This window comes from Oncorhynchus nerka, linkage group LG17, assembly GCF_034236695.1.
Source record: "Oncorhynchus nerka isolate Pitt River linkage group LG17, Oner_Uvic_2.0, whole genome shotgun sequence".
Classification (NCBI taxonomy): domain Eukaryota; kingdom Metazoa; phylum Chordata; class Actinopteri; order Salmoniformes; family Salmonidae; genus Oncorhynchus; species Oncorhynchus nerka.
The window spans coordinates 22,084,085-22,099,179 of NC_088412.1; the positions used below are offsets into that span (position 1 = coordinate 22,084,085).

A 15,095-nucleotide genomic window follows, 5' to 3' on the forward strand; every position below is an offset into this window, starting at 1 on the left:
CAAGGAGGTGATTGAGATGGAAGGATATACAAGCACTTTCTCTTCTATGGTCTCATTCACAGCAGCAGTTAACCCTGAGCTGTGGAGGCCTGTCAGCACTGCAGGAACGCCTGTAGTATTCAAATGATACACAAGACATTGGAGTATCAAGTATGTCATCAGTATATATATAGACATTGAACCAATCACCGACAAAGAAACTGTACTACTGTTGAAATACAGATACATTTTATTCAGTAACACAATCCAAATCAGTTCAGCAGTCAGCCTGCTGATGTGGGATAGGGATCGCATTGAGCTTGACATTTCATACATACATCAAACTTTGAGAAATGTAGGTAAATGTTCAAAGCTCATTTCATTTTCTCAACACTGAGAATCTTCACCTTTATTCAAACAAAAAAAATCTTAGCTTACTGTCTGGCACCCAGTGAACAAGATAACAAGGAGGCAGCATGTGTTGTGGTGGCATTGACACATTATTGGAAACATTAAAAAAATATGTTGACTGAAGTCATGGCCATGGGAAAAATGTGCATTGGCTAGAAACACCAACATTAAACCAACAACTTCTGTGAGCACCTATACAGAGAGTGTTAAACGTAACAAAATCTACAACATGTAGCAGAGGATCCACGTGACAGAGGGTCCATTCTACATAACTGTTGTACCCATTATAACTCAGTACAGTATGGCCTGACTCATAACTGTTGTACCCATTATAACTCAGTACAGTATGGCCTGACTCATAACTGTTGTACCCATTATAACTCAGTACAGTACGGCCTGACTCATAACTGTTGTACCCATTATAACTCAGTACAGTATGGCCTGACTCATAACTGTTGTACCCATTATAACTCAGTACAGTATGGCCTGACTTATAACTGTTGTACCCATTATAACTCAGTACAGTATGGCCTGACTCATCACTGTTGTACCCATTATAACTCAGTACAGTATGGCCTGACTCATCACTGTTGTACCCATTATAACTCAGTACAGTATGGCCTGACTCATAACTGTTGTACCCATTATAACTCAGTACAGTATGGCCTGACTTATAACTGTTGTACCCATTATAACTCAGTACAGTATGGCCTGACTCATAACTGTTGTACCCATTATAACTCAGTACAGTTTGGCCTGACTCATAACTGTTGTACCCATTATAACTCAGTACAGTATGGCCTGACTCAACTGTTGTACCCATTATAACTCAGAACAGTATGGCCTGACTCATAAGTACTGGGTAAGGGGTTTATATGGACTACATTACAACAATAAGGATATTTTCTTGAGAACACGATGCAATGATTTTTCACTAATACTCTCTCCTGTGATTAACACAAGCGTTAGAATTTAGAGTGCATAATTGACATGTTAGTCATTTAGCAGACACTCTTATCCAGAGCAACTAGGGTTAAGTGCCTTGCTCAAGGGCACATGGGAAGATTTTTCATCGGCTCGGGGATTTGAATCAGTGACCTTTCGGTTACTGGCCCAACGCCCTTAACCCCTAGGCTACCTGCCACATTATCATCATTTAGGCAAGAATCTTGTTCCCTCTCACCAAAGCCTCTCACATAGCCCTGTAAAATAAGCCAAAGTACCATTAAAATAGGGTCCATCTATCCCCATGGAGTGCATTAGACACCCAGAAAGAAAAACCCATGGGAAAAAACAGAATTCACTTCTAATTCAAAATATCCCAATGAATTTAAAACCTGTTTTGGGGTGGGTTGACATGATCGTCACAATATATAACTCACATTCAGTAAATCCATAAAATGTCTTCCAAAACAAAAAGACTACATCATCGAACACTCAATTCATCATACTGTACGAAACCAATCTCTTTCACTCTGCCCTGCCAACATTTTATTTCATGCTATCTTTTTCAAAAGAAAGATAATTTAGCTAATAATCCATTTGATTCAGAATTCCTGAGTCCAAGTACTTTCATGGGGCTGGTGCCAGAAGAGGCAAAACAGTGGACGAGGTGGACAGTAGGTAGGCAGAGCTTCAGAGGGGTAGCACGTGGAAGGGGATGGGCAGAAAGTGGGCAGTTCTTTTGGTTGGATTGGTACAGGGTTCCTGGTTTCATTGTCATTTGACAAGGAGTTGAAAAACCCATCCAGACTACTCTATAACACCCCATCTCCCTGGAAGAGAGGATGAAGACAGACGTTTGTTGAAATAGCTAAACAAATAATACAGATTGTAAATCAAATTATAAATGTGTCATATCATATCCCTTGGGTAGCATGATTTGCAGCTCTGAAATTAAAATACTGACATCTGTTGAGAAACTGGGGGAAGCCCATAAATGCTGTGGAAGCCTAAAAAACCCTCTCATTTTACAGATAAAATACAATTGTGTACAGGTGTAGACCTACAGTGGAATGTTTACTTCCAACAATGCAGAGATAAAAGTTGAAAAATAAAAACATGAGGAATAAATACACAATGAGTTACGGTAACTTGGCTATATACACGGGGTTCCAGTACCGAGTCCATGTGCAGGGGTACGAGGTAATGGCAGTAGATATGTACATATAGGTATAGGTAAAGTGACTAGGCAACAGCATAGATAGTAAACAGTAGCAGCATATCAACAACAGGAGGCTGGCCGTCTACGCACTTTAAAGGTCCTTTTAAACCAAATAGTGTCCGTTCTCAAAATACTGGAAGAGATGGAGACCCCGACACTCTCGAAAAATAGGATTTTGATTGTATTTTCATGTGTATTGTTGTGCTAAACATAGATCATCTGGAAAGAGACCTTGGTCTCAGCATCGACTCCCTGTCAAAATAAAAAGGTCAAAAATAAGAAAAAGGAACACATCCAAAAAATGCAAAAATATAGATGTTTTATTTTCTGCATCATGATGCCTAAAAGTTTGTTGTGCAGAAAAATGCATAAATTAAAGGTGAAAAAGAGCACAAATGTTTTGGCATCAAGCCATCATCAGCATTGGATTTATTCCTATTTTTCGACAGTCTGCAAGGTCTCTCTCATCTTTCAACAACACTGACACTGTGGCCTACCTCGCTACTCTACAGTCTCTCTGAACAGTAGCCTACCTCTGCTCTACAGTCTCTCTGAACAGTAGCCTACCTCTGCTATACAGTCTCTCTGAACAGTAGCCTATCTCTGTTATACAGTCTCTGAACAGTAGCCTGCCTCTGCTATACAGTCTCTCTGAACAGTAGCCTGCCTCTGCTATACAGTCTCTCTGAACAGTAGCCTGCCTCTGCTATACAGTCTCTCTGAACAGTAGCCTGCCTCTGCTATACAGTCTCTCTGAACAGTAGCCTACCTCTGCTATACAGTCTCTCTGAACAGTAGCCTGCCTCTGCTATACAGTCTCTCTCAACAGTAGCCTGCCTCTGCTATAAAGTCTCTCTGAACAGTAGCCTACCTCTGCTATACAGTCTCTCTGAACAGTGGCCTACCTCTGCTATACAGTCTCTCTGAACAGTGGCCTACCTCTGCTATACAGTCTCTCTGAACAGTGGCCTACCTCTGCTATACAGTCTCTGAACAGTAGCCTACCTCTGCTATACAGTCTCTCTGAACAGTAGCCTACCTCTGCTATACAGTCTCTCTGAATGGTAGCCTACCTCTGCTATACAGTCTCTCTGAACAGTAGCCTACCTCTGTTATACAGTCTCGCTGAACGGTAGCCTACCTCTGCTATACAGTCTCTCTGAACAGTAGCCTACCTCTGCTATACAGTATCTCTGAATGGTAGCCTACCTCTGCTATACAGTCTCTCTGAACAGTAGCCTACCTCTGTTATACAGTCTCGCTGAACGGTAGCCTACCTCTGCTATACAGTCTCCATGTCATCATTGCCTTCATTGAGTGAGTCGCCCTCACTGGCTGCTTCCTGCACATGAGCCAACATGTCCGCCATTAGAGCCTCCTCCAGCTTCTTCCTCACACTGTACACCAGCTCTTCCTGCTTCCTGCACTCACCATGATGAGATAACATACAAAAACAACTGTTAGAAATATGGACTGCAATTTAGCTAAATAGCATGGGGAAAAAAAATCAGCTCTTAATTACACAGATTAAATTATTCATAGCACTAATATGACTCTGGAGCTCATGTCCTCTCCTGTATGTACCTGATGTCCTCGTCAGTGACTATGAAAGCCTTGCAGAGGGGCTGAGTCGTGTTGAGCCACACCCCTGGGTTCTTCTCCACGGCTGCAGACAGCTGACCGGTGATAGGGGCTGCACTAGTGTGCAGGGCGCTGGCTATCGCTGACAGTAGAGTCTTGTCTGTACATCCAGGTCCAACTCCTGTAGGACAGACAGGTGTTCACAATCACAGAAGTGAGAAGACATTCAAAAATGTAATGGGAAATGGGGATTATAGACGGTGTACAAAAAGATTAGGACATGATACTGGTCCACGTTTACTCCAATGCTTCCCACCGTTGTGATGAATTGGCTGGATGTCCGTTGGGTGGTGGAACATTCTTGACACACACTGGAAACGGCTGGGTGTGAAAAACCCAGCAGGGTTTCAGTTCTTGACAAACTTAAACCGGTGAGCTTGGCACCTACTACCATACCCCATTGAAACACACTTAAATATTTTGTCTTGCCCATTCACACTCTGAATACACTCTGAATGGCACACATACACAATCCATGTCTCAATGGCCTCAAGGATTAAAATCCCTTCTTTATCCTGTCTCCTCCCCTTCAGTTACACTGTTTGAAGTGGATTTAAATCGAATCAAATTGTTTTTGTCACATGCGCCAAATACAACAGGCTATTGGGGTACCGGGTCAATGTGCGGGGGTACCGTGTCAATGTGCGGTGGGGTACTGTGACATCAATAAGGGATTATAGCCTTCATGTAGATTCACATGGTCAGTTCCTAATGTTTTGTACTCTCAATGTACATGGCCCTTTCTCTTACCTTGCAGACCTTTAGGCAGGTCCATTGTCTTCACTAGCTCCTCTGCGATGTCAAACGCATTGAGACCACCAAGCTTCTTCTCCCAGAAAAGCTGTGGACAAAACAAATGCACATTCATTTAGTTTTGGTATCTCCTTAGTCAAAATAACCTTCAGGAAGAAAAGCATATAACCCAATGTAACTGCAGTTTCACCATACAGGCTAATGGCTGTGTTTACCTGTTTTGGCTGGTCCACAGCTTTCTGTGGATCAGTCTTGACTTTGTTGCTGGGGTGGTTGGTAACCTTGGTGACAGGCTGCTTAAAGATGGAAGCAGTCTGTCTGACGGGAAGTGATGTGTTCAGGTCTGGCTTGCCCTGGAAGACACGCACAAATAAACAGCTGACAGTGACAACCAACACTACGTAGCCACAGAGATGTTCCTCAAATACTAGATAATGCTAGATATATGTCAGTTATCCTTTGCACCTGGGGAAAGCCTTAAAACACGTTTTTCAGCATTCTAATTTCTAACTGCTGGTTTGACAGCAAATAAGTGTGAAGTCATTTAGAAGAGTGTGTCCAACATGTATGGAAATATTAATTTCAGGAGACAGCCCTCTCACCTTGGTCTGATTGTTGTTGTCATAGCGGAGTCTCTGTCTGTTCTTGTTCAGTTTACTCATGAGCATCTTCCCCGTGCGGAAGTCGAAGGAGCTGAGGTCCATCTGGTTGCCAAGGTAACGAGCCAGCTGAGGCTTGCTCCGAAACTTCTTCCCGGTTGGACTAGGAGAGGTAAAGGACAACAAACCACAGTGTGAGGATATGGACAACTGACCGGGGGATAGCAAAAGGAGAAAAGTAGCAAGATAGATCAGGAAAGCAACAAACAATCTGCAACAAACACATTTTATGCTGCAAACAAACTGTAGATATGAGAAAATGTAAAACAATCATGCAAGAGCCAAAACCGCAAAGGAGACTACAGACGGATGAACTATTCACAGACATCAGATTATTAATGTATAATGGTATGGAATCAGAGTGTGAACAATGAGTCTTTGCATTAGCATTTCATTCATGTATTTAACAATCCATATTTTTATGACCGATTTAATGTGTGTAGCTAATTGTAAAACTATTTAAGCAGTAGAATAAGTTTTCATGTATTGCAGCATATTCCCAAATGTATAACCAATTCGCCATTTAAATGATAGACCTTAGAGTTTAAGATGGCTTAACTGAAATAACTTATATGTTCAATAAGGAGTAGTAGGGATCAACTATTGGGATACAATGTAACAGGGTGATCAAGTGCAATACATTTTGCAACATTTCCTAAAGTTCAATTGAAAACATTGTTTCAGAGTTAATGTTCACTGGTCCTAGACAAAGTGGGCAGAACGGCAGGCCCAATTGAATCTGCATCTTTAATCAGTGGACAGAGGCCTTGGTAAATTAGTAATATAAATGGTTATTATAGCAAAGAGTATCCATTTCTATGGGGCAGACCTTTTTGAAAGTACATGGCAGCCATAACGGGAGTAAACAGAGAGAGTTTCTCAGTGAAACTCCATGTTTGGTGAGTAACAAGCTTAAATTGGCTAGCTAGCAAGCAAGCAAGGGATAAGAACGTAGCCAGCCATCATTGCAATGGAATTTTTTTGGAACAAACGACTGGGTCATGTCCATAGATTTAGAACAGGAAGACTTAATGAGTCTCTGGCAACTGAACAGGTAGAACTAATGACCAGCCGGCTTGGGTAGCAACCCTAGATTTGTTTTGGGACTAGATCTCGTGGAATTATGAAATAGTATGAATAAATTCATAAAAATAAAAAGGTTTTAATGAAAATATGTCTATTATTTTAATGTTGGTGTAACAGTATAGCTTCCGTCCGCACCACCGCTAACTAGCTAGCCATTTCACATCGGTTACATTGGTAATCCTCTTGTACACAAGTGATAATGCCACAAAAGCCGGTGCTGATATTATATTGGCACCCGGCCATCAACATCTCTAAAGGTGTCTGCATGATTCTCCGCCGAAACAGTTCGCGCACATATTATGACGACATTTTGTTACGTTTTTGACTTTGCTGAGGGTTTTTTCGGCTGTTTGTTTACATTACATTTTTTTCTGGAGGGAAGCCGAAAAACGGAGCTGAAGTCTACGCCCCTTCGTCAGTGATTGGTCAACAGTAGGGATTCTTCAATGAAGTATTTGTTGTCATTGAAAAGTACTGCAGCAAATATATTTTAGTTAAATGTAAGCCTAACATTTAACAACTAAGCTCGTCAAAATGTCAAAATGAATGACAGATATATTGAGTTACCTTTGATTAGTTATAAATATTTCGAAACGTATAGTGGCTACAGCGTCTCAAAAAGGACAAACAGTACTATTGACACTCGTTTTTCAAGCCAATTGTCTTTTAAGTGAGTATGCGAGCACACTCGTTCGGTTCAGCTAGCGCCAGCTGAACTGAAGTAAGTTGACGCCTTAACGAACAGACTTTGCAGCATATATATTTCAAATAAGTAGGCATATTAATGCAGTTTATTTTGATGCACGATGATTTTCTAAAAATGGAAAACTTTGAATGATTACTAAAGTATGGAAACGTTCGTGCTTGCTGATAATTCATGTAAAAAAATGTAGACAACAATTGCGAGTTTCGTGCGTGCATCACACCACAGAATGAAAATTCGGTATATGGTAGCCTACCACAAACTATACAACCGACCCGCCTCCCCCCTTTCTCGCCTCTGCTCCTCCTCTTCTTCTTCCTTACCTCGGCTAAAAAAAGAATAGCTTATGGTTTCTTGGTTGTTGCTCCGGTCATATAAAAGGGTAAGACTTGGCTATATATAGGTTATAGCATGGACCTAGATTCAGGCAAGGCTATTTGGAATGCGATCATTCAATAGCCTAAAATTGTTGCATTTAAGCCTGCTCCCTAGCTGATTGACAGGCTGTTAGGCCTACATAGGCTAAACATTGGTTTACAAGCTCCATATCCAACAATTTATAAGAGTAGCCTAATATCGGCTACACCCCTCCTGTCTCCTGGTCACCCCCCTCTCCCTCAAGTAAACCCATTCAGCCCTAGCCGTCTTGAAATACTGCCCGCTCAGTACCTATAATAATAGACATCGCTTTTCCCCGCAGACAAACCCGACTTTCTGGTCACTTCTTCAATTTGCCAGCCCTTGGGGAGAGCCGAGCAATCCCACCGTTTCTTCTCCATGTTCTCCCAGAGTTTAATTCCGTTGAAGTGTTCAGTGATTGCTCCTAACGTTATTATATTTGGGGTTAAAATTCGTGTTTTATACAAATAAGTCCATTAGGCTTACTATGTGACATACATCTCGGCTCACACACTTATCATGGTTCTCTCTCTCCCGATTTACCGTATTTCTTTGTCGTACAGAAATAATATCCCTCCGCCGTAACCTCAGCCACATCACTACCGGTCTGCCAATGAGAGCTACATCCGCAATACATGTAGACTACACATTATTGCATCCTGATCCGATGACATAAATCATTGATTTGTCGCGTGCAGTAGACTACCGCATGTCACACAATTTAGCTCCAAACGTTGTGCATTATATATCCCCAAAATATCTACAGATGACCATAATATGATTTCACAACGTCAACAATGGAGATAATTTAGGCAAAGATTTATGTCACTGACTATAGGTGAAATTCGAGAATGCAGTGGGAGTCGTTTTCATCACGACAATGCTCACTTTTTATTCAGTCATTGGACAAAGTAGGCCTAGGCAATACAATAATTTAATGGAGTTTTGATTAGCTAGCTAGGCCGACGTTAATTATAGGAGTTGTCTGCAAATATTAGGTATAAAACTATTAGATATCTCACGAATTATATAGGCCTACCTATGACTGCATTTGAAGGAGAATAACTGGTACTAACTAATAATAACGAATTACTCGTCCTATTTTGAATAAATGCATTGCTTTTCAGAAAAGTTAAAACACTGCAACACCAATAAGAAAGAACAGCGTGTAACTACATTTGGAATCCCATAACACTGCCTACAGTTATGGTTTGCAGACACTCGAGACCACCGAAACGCCTCCCACACGAGAACCTAAACCCCTCGATGAAAAAAATATATTGTGCAACAATTCTTTGCTAACATAACATATTTTATGTCACAGACAGGAAAAGCAGAAATATAGCTTGGTATTCGTCTTCTTTTTTGGTTACTTACTCGTTTTTGTCCATCTCGCATACTATCTCGGTTTCTCTCTTTTCAGTCTGTGTTAAATCCCTTCTACCTTCTCCTCTTTCATTCCCCTCCCCCTTCGATGATAGAAATGAAAGACATTATCCGCTCAAAGACAGAATCGTTCCCAGTTTAAACCTGACTGGTAATAAAAAATCTAATTAAATCAAAGTTTACTGGTCGCGTACACTGTTTAGCAGGTGCAGCGAAATGCTTGTTACTAGCTCATAACAATGCAGTCAAATGTCAAACAATACTACAAAATAAAAAAGGCAAGACATCAAGAATGGCGGTACGAATCCAATTAACAACTCAAATAGCACTCCAGCAGTCAAAATGCAATCTATACATATGTACACCGGGGAATTTACAAGGTAAACTATATCTAGAGTTAGAATAAGCTATGAAGGTGATACAGCATTTGTGTGAAACGGGAAGTGAGTGGTTTAATGTTTCTATAACATGGAACAACATGGGACAGCAGTGTTGGCTGTAAAAGTGTGTGCGTGTGTAACTAAATGTTTTCCTGAGCATAAGGTGTGTGCGTGTGAGATAGCTTGTGTGTGCGTTTTGTGTGATATAGTGTGCATCAGGCAGCGTGGCCCAGTGATGCGTTGAGCTGTCCACACCACCCTCTGGAGAGCCATGCAGTTGAAGGCGGAGCAGTTGCCATACAAGGTGGTGATGCAACCCGACAGAATGCTCTCAATGGTTTGTCTGTAGAAGTTTGTGAGGGTCTTAGGGGCCATGCCAAATTTCTTCAGCCGTCTGAGCTTGTAGAGGCGCTGTTCACACCACAATGATGTGAACGTCGAAGGAACTTGAACCTTTTGAACTGTCGATGTGGATGGGGGCATGCGCCCTCTTTTGTCTCCTGGAGTCAACGATAAGATCCATCGATTTGTTGACGTTGAGCCCAAGGTTATTTTCCTGGCATCACTCCGCCAGGGCTCTAACCTCCGCCCTGTAGGCTGTCTTTGTTGGTAATTAGGCCTAGCACTATTTTGAATCGTCAGCGAACTTGATCATTAAGTAGCAGTCGTGCGTGGCCACTCAGTCAAGGTTGAACAGGGAGTACAGGAGGGGGCTGAGCACATACCCCTAAGGGTCCCCCATGTTGAGGATCTGCAAGGCGGCGGTGTTGTTGCCTACCTTCACCACCTGGGGTCGCCCCAACAGGAAATCTAGGATCCAGTTGCACAGGGAGAAGTTTAGACCCAAGGTCCTGAGTTTAGTGATGAGCTTGGAGGTCCCTATGGTGTTAATTCTTCGGGATCGGTATCCCATCCACGGGACAGTTGAGCTAACGTAGGCTAATGCGATTAGCATGAGGTTGTAAGTAACAAGAACATTTCCCAGGACATCTGATATTGGCAGAAAGCATAAATTCTTGTTAATATAACTGCACTGTCCAATTTACAGTAGCTATTACAGTGAAATAATGCCATGCTATTGTTTGAGGAGAGTGTACAACTTTGAACATGAAAAGTTATTAATAAACAAATTAGGCACATTTGGGCAGTCTTGATACAACATTTTGAACAGAAATGCAATGGTTCATTGGATCAGTCTAAAACGTTGCACATACACTGCTGCCATCTGGTAGCCAAAATCTCAATTGCACCTGGGCTGGAATAATACATTATGGCCTTTCTCTTGCATTTCAAAGATGATGGTACAAAAAAAATACAAAAGAACGGTTGTTTTTTTCTTTGTATTATCTTTTACCGGATCTATTGTGTTATATTCTCCTACATTCCTTTCACATATCCACAAACTTCAAAGTGTTTCCTTTCAAATGGTACCAAGAATGTGCATATCCTTGCTTCAGGGCCTGAGCTACAGGCAGTTAGATTTGGGTGTGTCATTTTAGGTGAAAATAGAAAAAAAAAGGGCGGATCCTTCAGTTGTTGCTAATATCACTTTGTATTTCAGTTGGATAAACTATTGTGTTAATTATATTTTAAGACTATTTTACAAATAATAATTTTGCTCTCACTAACCACGTTTCCATTCACAGTTTATGCGAGTAAAGTCATCCTGAATTAAAAGGTGTGATGGAAATGTTTTGGTACAATTTTATAAATGGTGACATCATTTGTTCGTTCGACATGGTGGGATCTTTTTGCATCTGTAAAATTATACTGAACTAAAATATAAACACAAAATTCTACAATTCCTAAGATTTTACTGAGTGACAGTTCATATAAGGAAATCAGTCAATTGAAATAAATTCATTAGGCCCTAATCTATGGATTTTACATGACTGGGTATACAGAAATGCATTTGTTGATTACAGTTACCCTTAAAAAAAGGTAGGGGTGTGTATCAGAAAACCAGTCAGCATATGGTGTGACCAGCATTTGCCTCATGCAGCACAACACAACTACTTCGCATAAAGTTGATCAGGCTATTGATTTTGGCCTGTGGAATGTTGTCCCACTCCTCTTCAATGGCTGTGCGAAGATGTTGGATGTTGGCGCGAACTGGTACATGCTGTCGTACACGTTGAACCATTGCATCCCCAACATGCTCACTGGGTGGCGTGTCTGGTGAGTATGCAGGCCATGGAAGAACTGCGACATTTTCAGCTTCCAGGAATTGTGTACAGATCCTTGAGACGTGGGGCGGATGAATGGCAGGACAATGTACCTCAAGATCTCATCACAGTATCTCTGCATTCAAATTGTCATCGATAAAATTCAATTGTGTTTGTTGTCGGTAGCTTATGCCTGCCCATACCATAACCCCACTGCCACAATGGGGGCACTCTGTTCATAACATTGACATCAGCAAACCACTCGCCCACACAGCAGCATACACCATGTCTGCCATGTACCCAGTACAGTTGAAACCGGGATTAATCCACGAAGAGCAAACTTCTCCAGCGTGCCAGTGGCCATCAAAGGTAAGCATTTGCCCACTGAAGTCGGTTACAACGCCAAACTGCAGTCAGGTCAAGACCCTGGTGAGGACAGGGTGTGATGTGGGTGGGTATTCTAGGTTGTATGTCTAGGTGTTCGTTTGGTCAGGGTGTGATGTGGGTGGGTATTCTAGGTTGTATGTCTAGGTGTTGTGTTTCTATGTTTAGGCCTGGTATCGTTCCCAATCAGAGGCAGCTGGTTATCGTTGTCTCTGATTGAGAACCATACTTAGGCAGCCTGTTTTCCCACTATGGGTGTGGGTAGTTGTTTTCTGTTGTGTCTGCACCAGTCAGAACTGTTTCGGTCGTTCTCTTTGAGATTGCTGTGTTCATTAAATAAATATGGACACATACCACGCTGCACCTTGGTCCTCCCCTTCCAACAGCCGTTACAGACGGTTTCTGACAGTTTGTACAGAAATTCTTCCGTAAACATTTTCATCAGCCGTCCGGGTGGCTGGTTTCTGACGGTTCCGCAGGTGAAGAAGCCGGATGTGGAGGTCCAGGGCTGGCATGGTTACATGTGGTCTGCGGTTGTGAGGCCGGTTGGACGTACTGCCAAATTCTCTAAAACTATGTCAGAGGAGTCTTATGACAGAGAAATTAACATGAAATGCTCTGGCAACAGCTCTAGTGGACATTCCTGCAGTCCGCATGCAAATCTCTGTCAAAACTTGAGAAATCTGTGGCATTGTGTTTTGTGACAAAGCTGCACATGTTCGAGTGGCCTTTTATTGCCCCCAGCACAAGGTGCACCTGTGTAATGATCATGCTGTTTAATCCGCTTCTTGATATGCCACCTGTCAAGTGGATGGATTATCTTGGCAAAGGATAAATGCTCACTAAACACAAGATCCCAGAACATTTTAGAGAAATAAACATTTCTGGGATCTTTTATTTCAGCTCATGAAACATGGGACCAACACTTTATATGTTGCGTTTATATTTTTCTTCAGTATAATTATGCAAAACATTGCAGTAGAAATGCCTTTATGCACAAATATTGATATAACCATAATAGAAGTAAACTTAAGAGTCATACGATGACATGGTGTATGGTCCTCCCACTACGATTCAGGAAACCATGCAGTTTATTAGGCTACAGATATAATAACTTCACAGGGTGGTGAAAACGCACAGTATGAGCTTGATGCTCCTTTCCAATAAATGTTGAAGGTCCTATTCTGGTGACATGAACGATGCTTGACTGCCGTTTGACAAATACAAAATCTCACTCTTTTGTCTATAATCTCATCATGTAGGCTAAACCCGCACTGTATCTGCGAGCTGTTGGCCAGAGCACAGGTGCTAATACTAGAGTGGACACACTCTGGAGCGAATTGCAAAAATCGCTGAAGCTGGAGACTTATATTTCCCTCACTAACTTTAAACATCAGCTATCTGAGCAGCTAACTGATTGCCGCAGCTGTAGATAGCCCATCTGTAAATAGCCCACCCAATCTACCTACCTCATCCCCATATTGTTTTTATTTACTTTTCTGCTCTTTTGCACACCAGTATTTCTACTTGCACATCATCATCTGCTCATCTATCACTCCAGTGTTAATTTGCTAAACTGTAATTACTTCGCTACTATGGCCTATTTATTGCCTTACCTCCTCATGCCATTTGCACACACCGTATATAGACACTGTATGCACACACTGTGTATATATATGCACACACCGTATTGTTTATTCCATGAGTAACTCTGTGTTGTTGTTTGTGTCGCACTGCTTTGCTTTATCTTGGCCAGGTCTCAGTTGTAAATGAGAACTTGTTCTCAACTAGCCTACCTGGTTAAAAAAAAAAAAAATGTAAACACTCACTATATAACCCACATGTTTTGGTGAGAAAACCTTCAGTTGAGTTGAAAATGCAATAGAAACCCATTAAACTAGTTTTTTTTATCCGGTCAATTGGAATTTAACCACAAAGTACTTATTTACGTACAGTTCCTCATCACGCACAACATCTCTGGTGGGAAAATGTGCGTATAGTTTTTATTCCGATTTTAGCATATTCACATGGAAATCTGTCACCAATTGGATGGTAACCTAACTAATGACTTAAACCAATTTATTTGCATGAAATGCTATTCAAAAAACACTATTAACTTATTTGGTGCTGTATTTATGTTAACTAATATTAGACAAAATAAAAACATACTGTATTTAAAGCTTCCCCCCCCCATCAAATGTCTTGGTCATTGGGGAATTGTTAGATTACTTGTTAGATCGGAACTAGAAGCACAAGCATTTCGCTACACTCGCATTAAAATCTGCTAACCATGTGTATGTGACCAATAACATTTGATTTCAAATACTTTATGCATTAAGAACCAACTTTCTGAGAGCCTTTTCTCAAAATAACAATTTCACACACTGGTAACATTGCATTAACATATTTGGAATGATTGGAAATGTATAGAATAATTTGACAGACAGTAAGTAAATTAAATATTTATTCACATTAAATGACATTGGAACAAAACAGCATTCAATCTAACTAGACATCCCTTTGGGAAAACTTCTACAAGCCCTGAATGATAGGTGTGTCAGGGCATCACACTTTCGCAACGCAGAAAGAGCAAGCATTCCACCATTCCCTTCCCCAAGTTGTAGTCCTGCAGACAGACACACAGTCCAGTCATTAGCGGTCCAGTAATGTATTCATTCATTTGCTAGCCTATATTCTTAGGGGACAACTGAAAAGTTATTTAACGACAGTGCCATCTGTTTGGCCACTCAATAGCCTACAACTACAGGCCCGGAAAGGGTTGTTCAGTTGCTTTATGTTCACAATTCTGAGCCAGAGGTGACTAGTTGTCCTTGAACTTTCCGTTGATTTAGGGGACACAATCCAAGATCAGCCAAGGGCAACTCCGCCCACTGATCCCCAACCAACCATCGTGGGAACCCTGGACAAATGATAACATGAGGAGATATTTGAAGTCAAGTATCCTACTACAGGAGTTTTCACTAC

At 41.4% G+C, this 15,095-nt stretch overlaps 1 protein-coding gene across 4 annotated transcripts; it reads right to left on the minus strand.

Moving 5' to 3' along the window:
* Positions 1–206: 206 nt before the first annotated feature.
* On the minus strand, positions 207–9,277 carry LOC115144885 (methyl-CpG-binding domain protein 3-like). Of its 4 annotated transcripts, none has more exons than XM_029685990.2 (7): positions 9,173–9,277; positions 5,551–5,710; positions 5,164–5,301; positions 4,946–5,036; positions 4,139–4,316; positions 3,832–3,975; positions 207–2,165 (listed from the first exon to the last, which is right to left on the minus strand). In XM_029685990.2, exons 1-6 carry the CDS (start codon positions 9,184–9,186, stop codon positions 3,837–3,839), a joined length of 720 nt encoding a protein of 239 aa, XP_029541850.1. In that variant the 5' UTR covers positions 9,187–9,277; the 3' UTR covers positions 207–2,165; positions 3,832–3,836. The 4 variants fall into 4 exon arrangements, with proteins under 4 accessions (XP_029541850.1, XP_029541846.1, XP_064859127.1 ...); XM_029685986.2 differs by lacking the exon at positions 9,173–9,277 and adding an exon at positions 8,066–8,361; XM_065003055.1 differs by lacking the exon at positions 9,173–9,277 and adding an exon at positions 7,653–7,983.
* Positions 9,278–15,095: the final 5,818 nt, after the last annotated feature.